The sequence below is a fragment of the Manis pentadactyla genome, chromosome 1 (genome assembly GCF_030020395.1).
Source record: "Manis pentadactyla isolate mManPen7 chromosome 1, mManPen7.hap1, whole genome shotgun sequence".
NCBI classification, from domain to species: domain Eukaryota; kingdom Metazoa; phylum Chordata; class Mammalia; order Pholidota; family Manidae; genus Manis; species Manis pentadactyla.
The window spans coordinates 71,373,264-71,395,575 of NC_080019.1; the positions used below are offsets into that span (position 1 = coordinate 71,373,264).

The 22,312-nt window shown below is 34.3% G+C and overlaps 1 protein-coding gene across 13 annotated transcripts in view; it reads left to right on the forward strand.

Annotated features, from left to right (window-relative positions):
* Nucleotides 1–22,312, forward strand: part of TFDP2 (transcription factor Dp-2) — a 152,094-nt gene that overhangs the window by 105,992 nt on the left and 23,790 nt on the right. For 7 of the 13 annotated variants that reach the window (XM_036877379.2, XM_036877382.2, XM_036877380.2 and 4 more), the window contains 4 exons: nt 3,990–4,093; nt 9,256–9,377; nt 10,818–10,865; nt 19,162–19,324. In XM_036877379.2, the coding sequence (XP_036733274.1) occupies nt 3,990–4,093; nt 9,256–9,377; nt 10,818–10,865; nt 19,162–19,324 (437 nt within the window). The remainder of the gene's footprint in view (nt 1–3,989; nt 4,094–9,255; nt 9,378–10,817; nt 10,866–19,161; nt 19,325–22,312) is intronic. The other 6 variants (XM_057498359.1, XM_057498364.1, XM_036877384.2 and 3 more) reach the window with 3 other exon arrangements.

Below are 22,312 nucleotides of genomic sequence, written 5' to 3' on the forward strand. Positions count from 1 at the left end.
TAGACAGAATCATATTTTTTTCTTTATTATAATGAAACCTCCAAAAAAGTACCAACTCAACATTTTGAAAACATGTTGACTTTAAAAAAATTTTTTATTAAGGTATCCTTGATGTACAATCTTATGAAGGGTTCAAATGAGCAACATTGTCGTTATTACATTTCCCCCTATTATCAAGTCCCCACCACATAGCCCATTACAGTCACTGTCCATCAGCATAGTAAGATGCTATAGAGTCACTACTTGCCTTCTCTGTGCTATATTGAGCTTCCCTGTGATCCCCCTACATTATGTGTGCTAATCATAATGCCCCTTAATCCCCTTCTCCCTCCCTCCCCACCGTCCCTCCCACCCACTTACCTTTGGTAACCACTAGTCCTTTCTTGGGGTCTGTGAGTCTGCTGTTATTTTGTTCCTTCAGTTTTTGCTTTGTTGTTATATTCCACAAATGAGTGAAATCATTTGGTACTTGTCTTTCTCCACCTGGCTTAGTTCACTGAGCATAATACCCTCTAGCTCCATCCATGTTGTTGCAAATGGTAGGATTTGTTTTCTTCTTATGGCTGAATCTGAATAATACTCCATTGTGTATATGTACCACATCTTCTTTATCCATTCGTCCACTGATGAACACTTAGGTTGCTTCCATTTCTTGGCTATTGTAAATAGTGCTGCAATAAACATAGGGGTGTATATGTCTTTTTGAATCCATGATCTTGTTTTCTTCGGGTAAATTCCTAGGAGTGGAATTCCTGGGTCAAATGTTACTTCTATTTTTAATTTTTTGAGGAATCTCCATATTGATTTCCACAGTGACTGAACTAATTTACATTCCCACCAGCAGTGTAGGAGGGTTCCCCTTTCTATGCTTCCTTGAGAGCATTTATTGTTGCTTGTCTTAGATATTGGCCATCCTAACTAGTGTGAGGTGAATATCCCATTGTGTTTTAATTTGCATTTCCCTGATGATTAGTGACGTGGAGCATCTTTTCATGTGCCTGTTGGCCATCTAAATTTCTTCCTTGGGAAAGTGTCTGTTCAGATCCTCCGCCCATTTTTTAATCAGGTTATTTGCTTTTTGGGCGTTGAGGTGTGTGAACTCTTTATATATTTTGGATGTTAACCCCTTATCAGATACGTTGTTTACAAATATATTCTCCTGTACTGTAGGACGCCTTGTTCTGCTGCTGGTGTCCTTTGCAGTACAGAAGCTTTTTAGTTTGATGTAGTCCTATTTGTTCATTTTTGCCTTTGTTTCCCTTGCCTAAGAAGATGTGTTCAGGAAAAAGTTGCTCATGTTTATATTCAAGAGATTTTTGCCTATGTTTTCTTCTAAAAGTTTTATAGGTTCATGACTTACATTCAGGTCTTTGATCCATTTTGAGTTTACTTTTGTGTATGGAGTTAGACAGTAATCCAGTTTATAGGTTTATATCTCTTACATGTAGCTGTCCAGTTTTGCCAATACCAGTTGTTGAATATTGTATAGCCATGGCTCCTTTATCATATATTAATGGCCATATATGTGTGGGTTTATATCTGGACTCTCTATTCTATTCCATTGATCTATGCATCTGTTCTTGTGCCACTACCAAATTGTCTTGATTACTGTGGCTTTGTAGTAGAGCTTGAAGTTGGGGAGCATAATCCTCCCTGCTTTATTCTTCCTTCTCAGGATTGCTTTGGCTTTTTGGGGTCTTTTGTGTTTCCCTATGAATTTTTGAACTATTTGTTCTAGTTCGTTGAAGAACGCTGTCAGTATTTTAATAGGCATTGCATTGAATTTGTAGATTGCTTTGGGCAGGATGGCCATTTTGTCAATATTCTTCAATCCATGAGCATTTGATGTATTTCCATTTATTGGTGTCTTCTTTAATTTCTCTCAAGAGTGTCTTGTAGTTTTCAGGGTATAGGCCGTTCGCCTCCTTGGTTAGGTTTATTCCTAGGTATTTTATTCTTTTAGATGCAATTGTAAGTGAAATTGTTTTCCTGATTTCTCTTCCTGCTAGCTAATTCCTAGTATATAGGAATGCAACAGATATCTGTGTATTAATTTTGTATCCTGCAACTTTGCTGAATTCAGTTATTAGTTCTAATAGTTTTAGAGTTGATTCTTTAGGGTTTTTTATGTACAATTATCATATCAATTGAAACAGCAACAGTTTAACTTCTTCCTTAGCAATCTGGATGCCTTTTACTTCTTTGTGTTGTCTGATTGCCATGGCCAGGAACTCCTCCAGTACTGTGTTGAATAAAAGTGGGGAGTGGACATCCTTGTCTTGTTCCCAATCTTAGAGGAAAAGCTTTCCGCTTTTTGCTGTTAAGTATGATGTTGGCTGTGGGTTTGTTATATATGGCTTTTATTATGTTGAGGTACTTGCCCTGTATACCCATTTTGTTATACCCATTTTGTTGAGTTTTTATCATGAATGGATGTTTAATTTTGTCAAATGCTTTTTCAGCATCTATGGGGATGATCATGTGATTTTTGTCCTTTTTGTTGATGTAGTGGATGATATTGATGGATTTTTGAATGTTGTACCATCCTTGCATCCCTGGGATAAATCCCACTTGATCATAATGTATGATCTTTTTGATGTATTTTTGAATTTGGTTTGCTAATATTTTGTTGAATATTTTTGCATCTATGTTCATCAGGGATATTGGTCTATAATTTTTTTGTGTGTGGTGTCTTTGCCTGGTTTTTGGTATTAGAGTGGTGCGTGATGGCCTCATGGAATGAGTTTGGAGGTATTCCCTCCTCTTCTACTTTTTGAAAACGTTAAGGAGGATGGGTATTAGGTCTTCTCTAAATGTCTGGTAAAATTCAGCAGTGAAGCCATCTGGTATGGGAGTTTTGTTCTTAGTTGGTTTTTGATTACCAATTCAATTTCGTTGCTGGTGATTGGTCTGTTGAGATTTTCTGTTTCTTCCTGGGTCAGTGTTAGAAGTTTGTATTTTTCTAGAAAGACGTCCATTTCATCTAGATTATCCAATTTGTTAGCATATAATTTTTCATAGTACTCTCTATTAATTCTTTGTATTTCTGTGTTGTCCATAGTGATTTTTTCCTTTCTCATTTCTGATTCTGTTTATTTATGTATACTTTAATTTTTCTTCGTAAGTCTGGCTGGGGGCTTATCTATTTTGTTTATTTTCTTGAAGAACCGGCTCTTGGTTCCATTAATTCTTTCTATTGTTTTATTCTCAATTTTATATTTTTTTCTCTGATGTTTATTATGTCCCTCCTTCTACTGACTGGTCCTCATTCATTCTTCTTTTTCTAGTTTCATTAGTTGTGAGTTTAGACTGTTCATTTGGGATTGTTCTTCTTTCTTGAGATAGGCCTGTATTGCAATATACTTTCCTCTTAGAACTGCCTTCGCTGCATCCCACAGTCATTGGGGCATTGAGCTGTTGTTTTCATTTGTCTCCATATATTGCTTGACCTCTGTTTTAATTTGGTCATTGATCCATTGCTTATTTAGGAGTAGAAAGCATGTTTACTTTTAGTATAAATGTTTTGTACTATACTATAAAGAAATCCTAACATTTATTTTCCTTTGTTATATGTCATACATTTATTTTGCTTTGTTATATGTCATACATTTTTTTGTTCTGTATGTCTAACAAAGATATAACTGTATTTCTCAACTCTGATATAACTTTATATTCTATGTTTCATGGCATTATGTATTCTTTAAATACTATTTCCTTTAAAAAAAACACTAAAAATACAGTAGTGAATTGTCAGATAGACTTAACAGTTTATTTTATAGATTTCCTGTTCAGCAGAACTAATTGTAGTCACTACATTAAAGCTATCATTAGTATAGCTTCTCAGTAAGGATTCTTGCTTATAACCTACTTAGTAAGATAATTATAAATTGCTTGCTTAAGCAAAATCGTGGTTAGGAACATGGATGTATAGGCAGATAGTTGTCCTTGATATTGCAGAACATTAACCTAATATTTTGATATCATTTCAGGTAACATTTCATTTGTTACATTTCCAGTTTCCAGCACCAACTCGCCAACAAAGATCTTACCGAAAACCTTAGGACCAATAAATGTGAATGTTGGACCCCAAATGGTAAGCAAATCATTGAATCTTAGAATTTGATATTTTGCTTAGGTAAGACTAATTTTAAGGATGATTGTAATAAAGATTGCTTGGTCAGTAATTCCAGTTCATTTCTTACCTCAGTCACTTTTTTAAAAGTTTTGCTTTACCTGAATGCAGCTGATGAAGTCTTGAGAAAAAGAAAGGAATTGTGCCTAATATTCATGTGTTTGAGTCTGTAGGTTCTGGGTGTGTAATACTAAGGTTTTTGCTCCCTTTGTGAGACTTCTCTTATTTTTCTTGTCTTTTTCAGTTGACTTGAAATATGTGTTATGTTCTCCTCCCTTTTTCTTGTTATAAAATAACCTTTATTGACCTAAACTTAATATACTCGTTTAAGTAGAATATGACCCAACAGTTAATTTTTATCTGGAGCTATTCATTTGAAACTCTCGATGAAAGGACATTTGGCGAAAAAAGAACATGCCAATTTATTTTAACCTTTAGCAGTAGAAATGATAGATGAAAAGCAGAAAATATTTAACTGTTTCTCTAAAGGTATTCCACTAATTTATGCTAATTAATTAAGCTTGAAGTGTATAGCATTTTAGAAAGCCTTATTTATAAACAAAGTTTCATGCCTACTGTAAATCTAAAAACTATAGCTAATTTAAATGGCCACACTCACCATTAGCAAAAATACCCAAACATTTGAACAATAACTTTATTCTCAGTACTTACATGTTCTCATGCATAGAGCAATAAGGATAAATTTTGCCTGTAGCATACAGTACTGTAGACTATGTTAAATTAAAAATTATTTAGACAAAAATATCTTTTAACATTCTTAATGGCTTCAGAAAGTCTTTAAGATTTTAAGGCATTCTAGACATGACATTTTTCTTGATCTCTTGGAGATTGTTAATTGTCTACAGAATTCAAGCTGAAGATCATACACAATTGTAACTGTGAAGAATGTAATCTAGCTCCAAACCTCATAGAGACTTAAGCTTAGGTTAAGTGTCCTCATGTCAAGGTAGTTCAGCGCATTTTTTTCAAACATTTGCTAAGCATTTATCCTTCTCCAGCCACTACAGTAGGTACAAATGAGATAAGGCATCTGACTTTAAAGTCTGTATTTTGAATGTGATTACATAAACACAACAATTAATCAGACATGCCCAAACTTTTAGGAATTTGGCCCATACAGTATCCTTCTTTTGTGAGAGACTGTTTCCTGTTGGTATTTAGTGAGGCTGCTCAAATTTGAATTCTTTTGAGACCTAATTTTTCTTCCATTGTCAGTTTGAACTAAAGTACATGTAACCTGTTAACATAACTTCAGTTCTGACAATAATAAGTAGTTATTTATACTGTTTACCCAATTACTGCAAATTGCAGAATCAGCAAAGCAAAGGTCAGAAGGAGAGGAGATTTGGGCTCTCCTCTAAACCAGGCCAGGCTGTGGCCTCAATTTGTCTTCTTAATTCTGAGGTGCTTTTTGTAGTCCTCAGTTCTTGGGCAGCAATCAGAGGGTTTTTTCTTCCCTAACTGTTGTAAAAACCCAGTGAGAGCCATTTCTCCCTTCTCTTGCTTGTCTCTGTTGAGCATTGTCCCCTCACCTTCATCTCTCATCTATTATATGATTGTTAAACTTTAAAAAAAATTTTTAGTTAGAACATTCTTGAATAAAACCTCACTTATTTGCTTCTTATAGCCATCTTCCTTTGCTTGCCCTTTAAATTTCATATTTCTTTTTAGAAGCCAGATCTTAATGGTAGAAATTTCAAAAGACCCCGAGAAAAAAGTTGTTTTCTGTTTTCATAGAAACTAGTTTAGCAGCAACTGTTTTAGCTTAGGATACTTGCCCTTTTCTTAAAAGTATCTGGTTATGTATATATACAAGATAATCTCATGACTATTTTAACATGGTTAAACACTGCATGTTTCCTATAGTGAAAACTAACATTTTGTCAAATAATGAAATTCTTTACAGTTATACTTTATAATAATATAGATTCTTTTTCCCTTCAGACTGCAGATGCTCTCTTGGCATTTCTTACTGTAGATGGCACTAATACATAGGGTGTATTGATTGAGGGTGGAAACTCATCAGAATGAAGTTCAGTTGCTGTAGGCTATGATTTTCATAGCATAGCTGTAATCACTGTCAAAGAAGCCCCTGATTACATTTAAATTAAAAAATGTCTTTTGTGTGTGTGGGTGGGGAGTGCTGGAAATTTAAAATGAATGATCATTTATCAGATCAACTGAATATTAGAAGTGATTATCTCTAATTACCTCTAGTTTTAAAGGGATTTCAGAATTAAGGTTCCGTTTTATAAAGCATGTCTGACTCATCACATATAATTTTCCTGTGATCAGGAGGATTAAAGATGGCGGCGTGAGAGGTGAGACAGAGGCTTCCTCCTAAAACCGCATATAATACGAAAAATTTTTCTTTGATCAGTGGTTGATCCAGTTCTGTTGAATTTTCTTCAGTTTTGTTTCTCAAGGCTCACTGTAACCATCCTAGTTTAAGAACTCATTGTATCTCACATTAACTTCTCATTTGCCTTTCCTGTTTGAATCTGTCATCCTTCTAATTTGTGTACTCAGACAATGTTTATTAAGGACTTACTATGTACCAGCCCTGTGCTAAGAGGAAAGAGAGTATTGCTAATCACTCTCCAATGAGCAAAGAATGTCAGTTGACAACCTGACATTGAGAAAAAAAAATAGAACATAGCAATTCATCTCCAAAGTCATTCTCAAAAATGATAAGCAACTTTTTCCTGTCCAGTGTTTCCCTTCCTCCTTTCTTTTTTTTTTCTACAAAGACCTTTAAATTAGGTAAAACCAAGCCTGCAGGCTACTAATAACAGATATAGAAACAGAACTCCTTAGTAGTAATACTACACAACTAATGCAGTCTGTTTCAAGGCTAAATTGGACTCCTGAGAATTGCTTTGTGGAGACTACTGTTCTAGGAATAGAATAAATAGGAGACTGATCAAATACTCATATTTTCCTTCTCATTTAAGCTGTCACACTCAAGGTCAGCATGATAGAGGACATCTGAATGTGTGAGTTAGTGAGTGGTGAGAACTATGTCCTTTGTATTATAGAGTATTTTCCTACCAATTTTATGTAATGCTTTGTAGCATATCATTGAACAATGAAGCTTTTTTCCCATTGTTTTAAAAGGTCGGTGTTCTCTCTCAGTTCAGTAAATATTTATTGCACCTTTCCTATGCGTATCTCCTAGCATTGTGCTAGGCCCTGCAAGTATTCTCTCTTCCCTTGTACTGAGTGGAGGTGCAGAGGTAGAGGGGATGATGGAGGGGTAGAAGGTACTAACATTGGCTGGTGTTCATATTTTCTCATGAGGTGAGCTTCTGAATGCCTATGCTTAATAGTTCTTGGCATATGGTAGAATTAGAATTGGTTCTTCAGATATCTGTTTTTATAGTCCTTTGTTTTCATTTTTTAAAATATAGAATTAACTTATTTAAATTATTTTCCAATCATTTGTATATGGTAATATATCCCTAGCCCCAAATTGGCATAATACTGGACACAAACAGGGGGTGACTAATGTTTTTAAATATTTAGTAAATGAATAAATGTCGACAGTAACTAAGTCTGAACTATACTTGAAATGTACATGAATCCTTCCCCTCCATTCAGTATGGAGCAAGTTAGCAACTAATTTAATGACTCAATTTAGACCCTAGCTGTAGAAACAGAGGCCATTTGATCAGGGAGACAAAAATTAATTAGCATTTTGACCTATGTAAGGCAACAGACATAGAACTATCAAGAACTTCATCCCTCAACAACATGGGATTGAACTGCACGGGTCCACTTATTTGCAGATTTTTTTCAGTAAATATATTGGAAAATTTTTTGGAGATTTGTAACAATTGGAAAAACATATTCTCTAACTCACTTTATTATAAGAGTACAGTATGTAATACATATAGCATAACAAAATATGTTTTAATTGACTGCTTATGTTATTACCAAGGCTTCCTATCCACAGTAGGCTCTTTGTAGGGTAGTTTTTGGGGTGTCAAAAGGTGTATATGGATTTTTGACTGTGCAGGGGGTCAGAACTGCTAATCCCCATGTAGCTTAAGGGTCGACTGTATTTCTTTTGTTTTAAGAGGTACCATTTAAAAAACTATACATAGTCCACATAAATGCTTTTCTCTTAACTGGAGCAAAACTTACTATTAGGGAAATTTTTGAAATAATACAGGAAACTCCTGTATGCCCAGCAACTCCTCCAACAATTATCCACAAGGGGCCAATCTTGTTACATTAATATTTTCATTCACTGGGGTATGCCCTTATGTTTTTGATGGAAATACTTTAAAAGATATTACTAGAATGCTAAATCATTTTGTGTATTAATTATAAATCTTTTCGGAAAAAAATACTCTTTTACTAATGAAAATTGTAAGAACTAGAAAGCAGCTTGTTAGTACATATCAAAGAACTTTTAAAAAATCCATATCTTTATTTCCATTAATTTCCTTTTTTAGAGTCTCTCTTTAAGAAGTAGAAATTAAGGCCAAGATCATTATATGGAAATGTTTATCACAGTATTGTTTATAATATTAAATAATTGAATATCCATCCATATGTGTATGTGTATATATATATATATATATATATATATATATATAAAACAATAGGAAATAATAATCCAAAAAATGGAATGTTTTATTGGCCTTAAAGTGTCTTTGAAGAATGTTTAATGACATGAGGAAGTACTCTTGAAAAAAACTCCAGAAAACTGCATCTATAGAATAATCCAAATGGCATAATGTCTGTGTATACTTCAGACTGTGAAGATCCGATTTATTGTTACCCAGTTCAAGGAAAGCCTTTTTCATTTTTCTGATTTTTAAAACATTGTCAGTTGCCAACTTAATCCTTCCAAAATGCTCTTCACTTGCTGAAACCTGCAGTGTGACCTCATGTCAGTGTTTGGGATACTTAGGCTTTAAAGATCCTAGGATATAAATGAATCAAAGGCATTGCTTATATTTTAGATGACCGATACTAAGTGCATTTTAGGCAGTAAAGTTTTCTCCTATGTAGGTTAGCAGTCAACATTATTTTCTGCCTAAAGGCTTTTCTTAGTAACTAAGATTATTATTTTCTCTGACCTACCGTTATAGATTATAAGCACACCACAGAGACTGACCAGCTCAGGAAGTGTTCTGATTGGGAGTCCGTACACCCCCACACCAGCAATGGTTACTCAGACACACATCGCAGAGGCTACTGGCTGGGTCCCAGGGTATGTGTGCTATTGGCAGTTACCATTTTTAAACATTTTTTCTTATGTTCTAGCCTCTTTCCTTACTATCTTGTCTTCTGTTCTTGTTTTATGTTAGTCTGGTCCTTAAAAACTGATGTGTTTCCTTTAAAAATCACCTATTTTGTTTAACATTCTCTCTTAGATATAGATCATTTATGGAGCAAGCATTTTTAAACAGAGAAAAACAGAACAATAACTTGTACCTGAATCTGCTGATTTTTTTCCACCATAAAAGAGATTTTTTAATTTTATTTTTAATGATTATGATGTTTAGCTGTTTTGGAGATGTAAAAGCTATATATTGTTTTAACAAACAAAGAACTTATATATTAAGTGTTGGCTATACTCAGAATTTCCCCTATGAGTCCTGATTTCCTTAAAAACCAGAAAAGGAACTAGGAAAAAGAGGCCAGGTGTATTAAAATTTTAATTGCATTTTCCCTTGATTCTTTTGAAATAACAGGCAATTAAGTCAACATCCATTCTGTTACTCATTTGCTACTTTTAGTATCAAATCTTTACATGTTTCATCTTTGCTTGTAAAATGACCATATCCAACCTTTCTTGCCTTACCATTTTAGCATCTCATCATTTCATAAAAGAAAAAGAAACAGTAAGATAAAATGACTTAAAACTTCATTTTGTCACTTCAGATTATTTCCATGGTGGCATTACAGCACTGGTTCTATCTTTGACTTAAAAAAATTCTAGCCAGTGCACAGGAAATCTTGGTTGAGGAAGAATCTCCTTAAGTGAATTAATAAAATAATCCTGACAAAGTGTGTTAAACCATATATACATGTTTGTGTGTATGTGTGTGTGCACACAAACACACACATACACACAACATGAGACAGAAGAATTTCATATGTATACATACTTTTCCATTATCAAATGAGATGAAATGACAGAATCCTCTGTAATCCCATGGCCTTCATTCGGTCCTTATGAATATTCTCATGCAGATCTAAAAGTTATCTCAGATTTCGGCGTAGCGTGGAGAGATGACAATGTGAAAGCCAAGCTTATACCAGTAGTGCTGGCCCGCTCAGGAGGGACCAGGCTTTGGATTTCAGCCCCAGCTGTGCCTTATGTTGGGGGTGGTATGATTGGTTGTCTAGTGTTTTTACAGTCAGTTATTCTGGAGTGAATAAAACAACTTTTCTGTACCTTCTCCTTTACAAGGCTGTAATATTTTCATCCCTAAAGATTTACTGAGCTCATTTCAAATTGTTTTTATGCTGTGATTTCTTAGTCCTATGATGAAATTTAAGTTTTTATTTTATAAACTTAACTTTTATATTTGTTGGTTTCTGTGTTGGATATATTCACTGTGGAATTAGACAAGTTACAATAAATTATCCCTGAAATAAAGTTGTGTTTATGTGTTCTTTCTATGCTGTCTTTTCTTCTTTTTAGTGATAGAAAACGGGCTAGAGAATTGATAGACTCTGATTTTTCAGAAAGGTGAGTAGAAGTGTAAGTATTTTGTTTGAGAGATGCTGCTGCGCAGAGCAGGGTTTGGTGCCAGGCTCTACTCTAGTTTAAGTAGTGAGATGTTTTCTCACATAATTTTAACTTCATTGAGTTTCTGTCATTTCATACCACACTGAGTATTCTACTTCACTTACTACGACATAGATTTATTACATTTGCACAGCTTCAAAAGAAATTATTACGGGAGTAGACTGGCCCTTGTAGTGGATCACTTAGCCCCGCCCCTCCTATGCCTCATCACCTCGCCATGCCCAAACTTTTACAAAACAGGTTTTTTGAATACATTTAAAGATCATAGTAAATTCTCACTTCTTTCTTAAATGATATACTAAGTATATAAGCTTTCTTTAGAGTTAGGACAGTTGTTCTTGATTCAGAGTGTGAATTAGAATCACCTGTGGTCTGTTGCATAAGTATACCTAGCAAGTCAGCAACTCCACACTAAAAACTATCACCTTAGGGTCATTATTTGAGCTTAAATTCAGTATTCTACACAAGCCACTCTAGTAGCTACCATATTAATACTGTGCTATGTTAAAATAAGACACATAGACTCAGAGGCAGTTGAATTCTGTAAGATTGTTACTATTTCAAACAAAGCCTTGCCAACTATGCTTCTTAAATCTTATTTTTAATTCTAAGATTTTGTAATTCCTTTTTCTCAATGGTGTTTTAGTTTCCTTTTCTCTGTAAGGTCATCTATTCTCAATATAATAGTTTTGTGTCTTTTCCGTTTTCTAGTTTGCTGTCTCTGATTTGCTGTGCACTGAGAAACATAGATGGCCAAATGTGTTAGAATTCAACCTAAAATAAAAGTGGCTAGGCTCTGAGTGAGGACCTTGGGGCTATATATGAAAAATGTGTAGTTTCTTGTGTTTCATTGGCTCTGCTTTAGTTCCTCGGTGGCTTTTGTTACTTGCCTTTTAGTCGTTAACTGTTTTGAACAGATAAAATCATTTCTGAGGAACTGCTGTATCATAAAGAAATATGGCAGAGTGTATCTTTCTAAGAAGATTCTTCCTTCCAACTCATACTTGTGTTTATACTTGGAAAGGGCAGCAGATGTATTTAGCAATGTTTAAAGTCTTAAAAATGGAACTGTTCATTAGCTATGATTGGTGGCTATGTAATGAAAACAGTATAGATAACAAGATTGTCTTTACTTTCCTTCATCAGAGAGAGACCTTGGAAGATCACATCTAAAAGTCCTAGATTACATTTTCTGGTATAGTCATTGATTCAACTTTACCTCTTTTGCATTTGGTTCGGTGGCTTTTTTTCCCCTCTTTTTATCCTCTCTTTATTTTTATAATACAGATTTTCTATAAGGAACCCCCCCAATCCAACCACAAAGATTATTATATGGTTTTTTTCTTTGTTGTTGCTCTTAAAGATGTTTATTTTCCTCCAAAGTTACTGTTTTTTTGTAATGCTGTGAAAAGTCTTTGTTTCTCTACTCCCAAGTACTGAGGTTCAGAAAGCCTGTTTTCAATCATAGGCTAACCTTTTTATCTTCAATGTCTTGTATGTTAATTTAGTATCATATGTAAGTATTTCTATTAGTTTTCTTCAGGGATTTATATATCAATATATATAGATTATCCAAGCTCTTTGCACTTATCTTACCACTTGACAGCACAACCTTAAGTGTGTGTCCCATAGTGTTCCTTGGCCAGGGTCAATTTGTAGGAACATGTGGGTTTCTGATGAAATCATGTTTGGTGGGTAAAGGATCCATTGAGGGATTCTCATTAGTTTTTTCCCTACATTCTGATCCATTGAGTTTATTTTCAAAGAGCTTGCAGAAAGAGCTGTGAACCCCCTCTCTGGTCTCGCCTGGGGTTTGGATCTTGAAAGATATTTTCTCTTTCTTCCTTTGGGTAGAATCTGATGGTGTCTTCTAAATGTATCTTGACAAATAGGTCTGCTTTTCATTTTGGTGGGACCTGTACTGGGGGAAGAAGGTCCTGGTTGCCCCATAGGTGGTGATAGCAGCCAATGTGTATTTTTCTTTATTCCCGTCTTTAATGAATAAAGATTTAGCACAGTGGTATTTCATCTTCCTTTACGCCTATGTAATTTTAATATCATTTTCTGTTGTAATATAGTTTAAACTCCATTTATTTACAATAAATTAATAATTTAAACTATAATAAGCTAACAACAATAATAATCAAAATCAGAATGTTTAATAGCTGTAGTGTTTCACTGATATTTATGAAGTTGTTCATTGTTCAACAAGTATTTTGAATAACTGTTAAATGTTGCTGTGTTCTAGGCATTGGAGAGAATAATAAAGAAGATAGATGAGTCTCTGCCCATTATATTGGTTAGGGGGCATTAAACAAATAAGGTAATTTTAGATTGTGATGGGTGGTATGCAAAAGAATAAGAAGGGTGATTTATAGATAATTGGAAGAACAGTGAGTACCTTAGAGAAGGTCTCTCTAAGGAGGTGACATTTGAATGCAAAGAAGTCAGGCATGTAAATAGCCTAGGTGAGGTGGGAGGCCAGGGATTCTAGGTAGAGGGAATGGCAAATGTAAAGCTCCTAAGTGAGGAACCAGGTTGATGTACTTGGGGAAGCACAGTGGTCTGGAGATAGTGAGAAGGGCAAAGAGATGAGGATGGAGAGGTAGGCAAGGGTCAGATCATAAAAGGCCTTGTAGGTCATGGTAGGGAGTTTGGTTTTTATTCTAAGGAGAGTTTTAAGTAAGGAAATGACATGATCTAATTTACACTGGCTGCCGAGGGGAAAAGGAGACAATAACAAGTAGGGAATTCATTTAAAAGGCTATTGTTAGGGGGCAGTGGGAGATAGAAAAAAATAGGTAAGCTTTAGAGATAGAACCAACAGGATTTATCAGTAGATTGAATGAAGGAAAGAAGAAAATAAAGGAGGTTTTTGTTTTCTTTGCATGAACAAGTGGGTGACTGTTGATGCCCTTTACATTTACTCTGGTTAGGAGTTGATTTGGGGGAGAAACCAAGTTTTGTTTTGGACATAATTAAGTTGAATATGTCTATTAATTATCATTAGTATCCAAGTATCTTCATCAGCATGTAAATAGTCACAACCCTAATGACATTCCCCAAGAAGAGTGAAGATCCATAAGGAATAAACATTTATTTCCCATATAAGTTCCCATACTCCTCCCTACATATAATGGATACAGACTTACAGGAAAATAAGGTTTTTTATTTCTGAATTATTTTTATTAAACTACCAAGTTATTTTGCCGATTTAAACATTCTGGTTGAGTCATTTTATTGAGAAATGAAGTTTTTATTGTATACTATTTATAATTCCTTATTTAAATAGAATACATTTATTACAAATTATGTCTGGGGTATTCAGTTTTATACTACTAATTTGAATTTTATGGTACTTTTACAGGGAAAAATTAATTATTGTTGGGAAAATATAAAAACAATGGTTGTGGATTCTAGTAAAGTGCCTGGAAAGAAAACACTTTTTTAATTCTTCAGGTACAATTCTTTTGAATATGTCAAATGAACATAATTAGTAAAATATAACATGCTTTTCAAACTATATTCATAATTTTATTCATTTATTTTTAAATTTCTCAGTTTGTTTTTATTTGGTAAAAAATGCTCCCTACTGGCTCCTTTATTTGCTATATGGACAAATAGATATCATAATGTTTACATTATGCCTCTAGTAAAAGGCTAAATTTTAGTGTTATTTCGAAAAAGGGTCTTGGTGTTTCAAAGAGCCCAGGTTCTAAAAAAATCTGTAAACTCTATTTAAGATTTAGATAGTGAGCTTCCAGGTTAAGATGATGTACTGAATCCCATAGTTACACCGCCAGTGCCTAAGATCCTATTGAAATTTTTGTGTAAAAAATAATAAAAGGAAATAAATCTCTAGAAATGGTATAAAAGTAGTAGAAATACAAATTTTCCAATTGGAAGATGAAATTTGATGTGATTATAATGAAGGACAAGTGAAACTATAGAAATGCACAACCCATGATATGCATAGGAGAAGTCAGAGCTGGAGATGGAAGCCGTTCTCACCTGCACAGACATGGAGTGGCTCCAGGCCTAGAGTGGACAAGTAGGAAAAGTAAGAATGAATTGGTGGAGAAGTACTGAGGGCAATGAAATGAAGACTATCTAAGGAACACCTGGGCTGCTGAGCCTTCCCAGCCATCCAGATCCCCTTGCACCTCCCATCCCATCTCCACACACAAAGAAATGACACCAAAAACATTTGTTCTGGGCTGAAACTTGGAGAATTGATCTCAAGGAAACAGAACTCTCCCTGCCTTGGTTGAGTTTGTGACTGGCTTTTTTCACTCAGCATATTTTCAAGGTTTATCCATGTTGAGACATACGTTAGTACTTCATTCCTTTATATTGCTGAATAACACTCCATTGTATGGCTATTGCAGATTTTGTCTATTTGTTCATTTAATGAAGGATGTTTGGGATGTTTATGCTTTCTATTATGAATGATGATGCTCTGAACATTTGTGAGCAAGTTTTTACATACATGTTTTCATTTCTCTCACTCTCATCTCTCATATATATATATATATATAGATAGATAGATAGATAGATATCTAGGAATGGAATTGGTAGGTCATATGACTATTCTTTGTTTTGGCCTTTTGAGCTAGACTGTTTTGCAGAATAGCTGTACCATTTTGCATTCCCACCAGCCAAAAATTCAGATATCTCCAAATCCTTGCCAACACTTATTATCCATCTTCTGTATTACAGCCATCCTTGTGGATGGGAAATGGTATCTCATTATGGTTTTGATTTGTATTTCCCTAATGGTTAATGATGTTGAGCAATATTTCATGTGCTTATTGGCCATTTGTATATTTTCTTTAAGGAACTCTATTCAGATCCTTTGGGTTGTCTTTTTATTATTGAGTTGTGAGTATTTTCTATGTAGTATAGATACAAGACTCTTTTCAAATATACGATTCACAAAATATTTCTCCTGTGGATTCTTTTCACCTACTGAATGGTTTACTTTGGAGCACAAAAGAAGAGAGAAATTTTTTTAACTTTTCTGTTTTTCTTTTTGAGTTGGTATTATTTAGTTATTTTACCTTTTAATATTCTTTTTACTAAAGGCATTGCTTACTTAACTTTCAAACAGGTTTTTATAGAATTGGTTGCAAGACCAGATCTCCTCTCTCTGTACTGTGGGTATTGGCTATTCTAACTTCTGTTAAATTTTAATGCAGACGCTGATAGGGTTTTGGCATGATGCTCTGTCAGACTTCCAAAGAACATGCTCAGTTTCTTGATTCAGCCAGTGTTGAGTAGTATCCTTCAGTTTTGATTTGCTTAAGAAAAGTCTGGAAGTTCATGAAGAGAAAAATCTCCTATGGTGCACCATATGTTGTATGCATGCTGTTATCATTAACCTTCACAACAGCCTTGTGGGATACGATTTGTATCCCCATTTTTCAGATGAAGACTAGGCCAGAGTTAAATGAGGTAAACTGCTCAAAATATATAGTTAATAAATAGTTTACCAATATTTAACCACAGTTTCTTCAAGTTTATTATCAGTTCATGCACTGAATGAATCTTATAAAAGACTAACATGTAATCTTGTATCTATCCTTCAAGGGTATGTTCATCAGCATTTAATAGTTGTGAAAAGTCTAATTGTTCCTATTTAAGGGCTGTTTGGTTTCTTCTTTTGAGTATTATTTCCATAGGACTGCAGAGGGCAAGTTGGCCAAGTGATCACCCCAAACTACCCTATGATTATCTTATTGCCCCCTTTAAAAAAAGACACAGAATTACATGAAACACTCACCCTTCATTCTGGATTGCTCAAAAATGTATAAGCACTGAGTTGAGAATTTTATTTACTTTAAGCCATTATCCAGTTCTTAGCATAAATAGAAAATCCCATACACAACATACTTTTTTCAGAATAACTCTTAGACTTCTGTTTTTAGCAATTCCTATTTACTTTTGTCACTTAACTAGTACTAAATACAGAAATTTATGTGTGAGTAGCTATTTGTACCTAAGTAACACAAACTCTAAGGGCAAATCAGCAAAGAATGGGCTTTGTGTGGAAATGTAGGTAGCAAATGGGAATCAGTGGATTCTTTTCAAAAATGAAATTACTGAGAACGGTGACTGACACATAGTTAGCATTCATTGGGTATTTACTGTTCACTACCAATAAACAGAATAGGGATGTGACTGGGTTTATGTAGGAAGATCACCATAATGCCCATATGGAGGAAGGACTGGAATGCCCTTGGACACCGCAAAGAAGAACAGTTATAAGGCTCTATTTATAGTCTGAAAGAGATTATGAGGGCCAGCACTAGGGCACTGGGTACAGAGAGAAGAGGCTGAATTCAGGAGCTATTTAGGATAAGACTTGAATTACATTAGATTTGCTTTGAAAGAATTTGATTGGATAGAAAGGGAGAAGAGCTCAGAGTGAATCTGGTATTTCTGGCTTGGGTAATTGAGTAGATGGTGTTGTCACTCATACAGACGAGAATTGCAGTAGGACCTGGAGTTAGATGTTGTACTTAACGAGTTCTCCATTGTATTAATACGTTATTGTGGTGTATAAGGACTCCTTCCTGAGAAGTAGGAAACTCGAGACTAAGGACTAAACCAATGTAAATAACTAAAGATGTACTTGAAACATTCTTTTTCTCTTCTTTTTTTTTAACTCTTGATTCTAGAAAATTTATGTATAAAAATAGATGGCTCAGAAGGCAGTATAGTACAGAGAAGACAAGTAGTGTCTGTATAGCATCTTACGCTGATGGACAGTGACTGTAATGGGGTATGTGGTGGGGACTTGATAATGGGGGGAATCTAGTAACCACAATGTTGCTCATGTAATTGTAGATTAATGACACCAAAAAAAAAAATGACTCATGTGAGCCTCCTATGTACACATCTCTGAACTTCAACAGTAATCAATTCATGGTGTATCACATTTTGTATATATTCTCCCCTATATTATTTTAAAGCAAATCCTAGACATCCCATCATATTCATTATAAGTACCTCAGGATTTACATCTACAAAGACTCCTTTCTAACATATCTGCAATATCATTATTATATCTAAGAATTAGTAGTAATTCCTTAATACCAAATATTTCTAGTTGTTTGCATTGTCATGTTTTCCTTCCTTCCTTCCCTGTTCCTTTTTATCTGCCATCTTAACAGGTAATAGTTCATTGTGGTTTTGACTTGTGTTTCTCTGATGATTAGTGATGTTAAGCACCTTTTCATGTATCTGCTGGCCATTTGTGTGTTTTCTTGGGAGAAATGTCTACTTTGTCCTTTTGTCTATTTTTTAATTGGGTTATTTGTTTTATTGCTATTGAGTTGTAGGAGTTTCTTAGATATCTTGGATATTACCCCTTATCAGATAAATTTTCTGCCACTCCATAGGCTACCCTTTCCTTTCGTTGATTGCTTTCACTTGACTCTTAGGCACATCTTCCTCCTCTAGGTTAGACTAGATGTGTAACGTCTTCCCAGTTCCCATAGAACATTGTGAATAACTCTGACTTGGCACTTATCTTAATATATTGGAATTATCTGTCATTATATATCTGTTTTTCTCTTTTGCATCCACCAAGATGCATCTTGAGGGAAAAGATTTTGCCTCAATTATTGTTTTTGTACTTCCAGTCCCTGATAGAGTTCTTGGCATATAGTTGGCACTCAGTTATTAGAACTAAACTGAATCCTTGAAACTGTTTATGATTAAGTTATCAAAGTTTAGACCTAGGCATTAACAAAACTTTAATTGCAGACTTAGATCCATTGTGAATACCAATGACCTGTATTTGAAAATTGAAAATGAAACTGGGAATAGTGGTATTTAATTTTAGGTGAAAAAGAACTGTAACATATATAGAATACAAAAAAATAAGTATTGACCATGATATAAATTCTACAGGGGCAGCATTTCTTGTCTGTTTTTTTTTATGGATTTATTCCTAGTGTGTAGAACAGTGCCTGGCACATAATAGTGAGCAATTGGTCAGTAAATATTTGTTGAAAAAATTAATGATATGCATAGAAAAGCACTCTAGCTTCACACTTTGTTAGACTTTTAAGGCAAAAATTAAGTTCAAAACATTCCTCATCTCTGATTCAATTTAAAACTTACCACTTAAAGCAAAAATCATATTACTGTGTGATCACACTATTTTATAGTTTTGTAAAGGAAGTCTCTAAAAAGCATCATGGAGTATAAATCTTTTTTTCTCTTTTAGTAAACGAAGCAAAAAAGGAGATAAAAATGGAAAAGGTTTGAGACATTTTTCAATGAAAGTGTGTGAGAAAGTTCAGCGAAAAGGTACAACATCATATAATGAAGTAGCTGATGAGCTGGTATCAGAGTTCACCAATTCAAATAACCATTTGGCAGCTGATTCGGTAGGTGGATCATGCACTTGACATTGACTGTTGAGAGATGCAACTGTTACCTCTGTGGGTTGTCTGTCATCAGTTTGAGGGTTCAGATAAGCTAGGGAATCCCCAACGCCTTTGCTTTAGGGTTTCATGATGTCTGTTGGGGAATGTTTTTGTTGCTGACTTTTTGTTTGTTTTGTTTTAGAAAAGATTGTTTTATTATTTATTTAAACATTAGGATGAACAGATATTTTAAAAATAATTTTGGGGGTTACTGAAGAAACATACTTTGAACACTTTATATTTGAATGGCTTTAGATTCATTTCTGAATCTTTTTTAAAAGTCAATAAGAAAAATTTATCTTATTTTTAATTGAAAAAAATAATACATTAAAATTTTTATTTAAAAAATTCAGTTATACTGAAGAGTGTATCATTAAAATATCTCCCTTCTACCACAGACCTACTCTACCTCCCCAAAGGCAATATTCATTATTAACAGATTCTTGAGTTACTCATCCCAGAAGTTCTTTATGCATAAATACACATAATAAAAATTATTTACTTTTTTATTTGAAACACAAATGGGATTGTACTTTTCATACTGCATTCTTAATTGTATTTTCTTAGTAGTGTACCCTGGAGATTCTTTCTTAGCAAATATAAATCATCCTCATTTTTTTCAGTGGAGATAAAAATTACATATAGGGAGGGAAATGGACATGTCTTAAGTGTACAATTAAGTTATTAAATTATTTTTCCTTTGTTATTGTGGAATAGCTTACATTCAATAAGAAGTATTCATTTCAAGTGTAAAATTATGTGAGTATCAACATTTGTATGCACCTGTGGAAGCTTTCTATCACTCCCAAAAGGTTCCTGCTGCATTTGTAATCCATCCTTCTCCCTCTATTCCCAGGCAACTGCTGATCTGCTTTTTATTTTTATAGATCAGTTTGCATTTTACTTAAGTGTAATCATACTGTATGTACTCCACAACATTAAATCATAGTAGCAACTCTAGTCATATTGAGTCTTTCATTCATAACCTCAGTGGAAATAAAGTCTTTAAACCTTAGTCTTGCCTGAGGGTTTCAGCCCTGGGCAGGTTCACTGCAGATTTGGTGAGACCGAGAAATGACAATGGATCATTTTGGGGGTAAAAGGGTTTATACTGGCTTATTCTTCCGGCAGTAGCTCGAGTACTAGAATCACAATCTACCTCCCCCCAGAGCACTGGGCAGAGCTCTTTGTATAGTGACTCAGTCAATAATAGCTTATTGCCCACAGGTGTGGAAGCAGTAGCCTAGCAGTAGGCCAATTACATAATCAATTAGTTTGGGGTCAGGTGAGGATCCCAGCCATAGGAACTTCCATTTTCCCCACACCTTAATTTTGTTAGGTTTTATTTTGAGATGACAGCAACCATAACTTGATTTTTTTTTATCAACACTTCTTTCCTTTTTCTTAATTAAGTAAAACAAATGAATGTTCAATTTAATCAAATTCTGGATAGCTTTTTGAAAATTTAGATTTTTACACTGATAATTATGAATGAGATTGGTGGGTGTTTCTGTTTTGGTTTTGGATTTTTTTTTCTTTACCATATCTGCAGTTTTGATTCATAGTGTTATGCTTGCTTTATCAAATGAATTTAAAGGCTTTTCTTTTTCTCATTCTCTTTACTCTATTACAGATTTAATAGCATTAGAAGTCTGTTTCTGTTCCTGAAGCTTTAGAGAAATCACCTGTGATAACCATCTAGGTCTAGGAGAGACTTAAACTTAATAGCTTTCTCCATTTCTTCTTTGGTAATTAGTCTGCTTAGAATTTCCGTCTCAGAGCCATTTTGGTATTATTATATGTTTTCTTAGAAATCCTTTATTTCACTCATGATCTCAAAATTATAGGCAATTGTCTTGACAGTGGGTTTCAGCCCTGGGCAAGTTTCCTATGGATTCAGTGAGACCAAGGAATGATAATGGAACATTCTTTGGGTAAAAGGGTTTATTACCTGGCTTTATTCTTCCAGAGATAGGTCAAGCACAAGAATTACTAATGCATCCAACACTCTGCAGGTCTGTAATCTTTTTTCATTTCTGCCTCTGCCCACAGCACTGAGCAGAGCTTTTTTTTTTGAGAAAGCATCTCTCATATCTTTTGATCATATGGTTGTTAACAGCAATAAAATTCTGTATAGGGGACTCAATGCACAATCATTAATCAACCCCAAGCCTAATTCTCAACAGTCTCCAATCTTCTGAAGCATAACAAACAAGTTTTTACATGGTGAACAAGTTCTTACATAGTGAATAAGTCTGAGCAGAGCTTTTTATATGGAGACTTAGTCAGTAATAGCTTATTGCCTATGGGTGTGGAAGCTGTAGCCTAGCAGTTGGCCAATTACATCATTAGGTAGTTTAGGGTCAGATGAGGATCCTGGCCATAGGGACTTCAATTTTCCCCACAGCAGTTTTTTCTAAAGAAGTATCTTTTGGATTTCTTTGTATTGACCTGCCTTGTAATTAATTTCTGTTTTTGTCTTTATTTAACATTCTCTTCTCCTTCCTGAAATTACTTTTGCTATTTTTCTATGCTGTAGACTACAATGTATACTTTTTACTTTTATTGTTTTTGTTCAGTAATGAAAGTCTTTATGGCTGTAATTTTTCCTTGTGTGCACTGCTTTAGCTGTATCCCATTGATTCTGATGTTACTCTTCAGATATTCTGGAACTTTGGTTTTAATGACCTCTTTGACCTAAGAACTACATTAGAAAGAATTCTTAAGAGTTCCACATGATAGCAATTATTGTTTTTTTTAATGAATTTTTTTATTACCTGTGATCAGAGATTGTGAGTCAAACTATGTGTATTTTTTAAATTTCTTTTGAGATCTTCCTTGTGAGCCATTATGTAGTAATTTTTTCTTTTAATGTCTGGGCACTTGAAAAGAAAGTATATGGCATTCTCATTCTGAGTGAAAGCTAGTTTTTGAAATGATACACAAGAG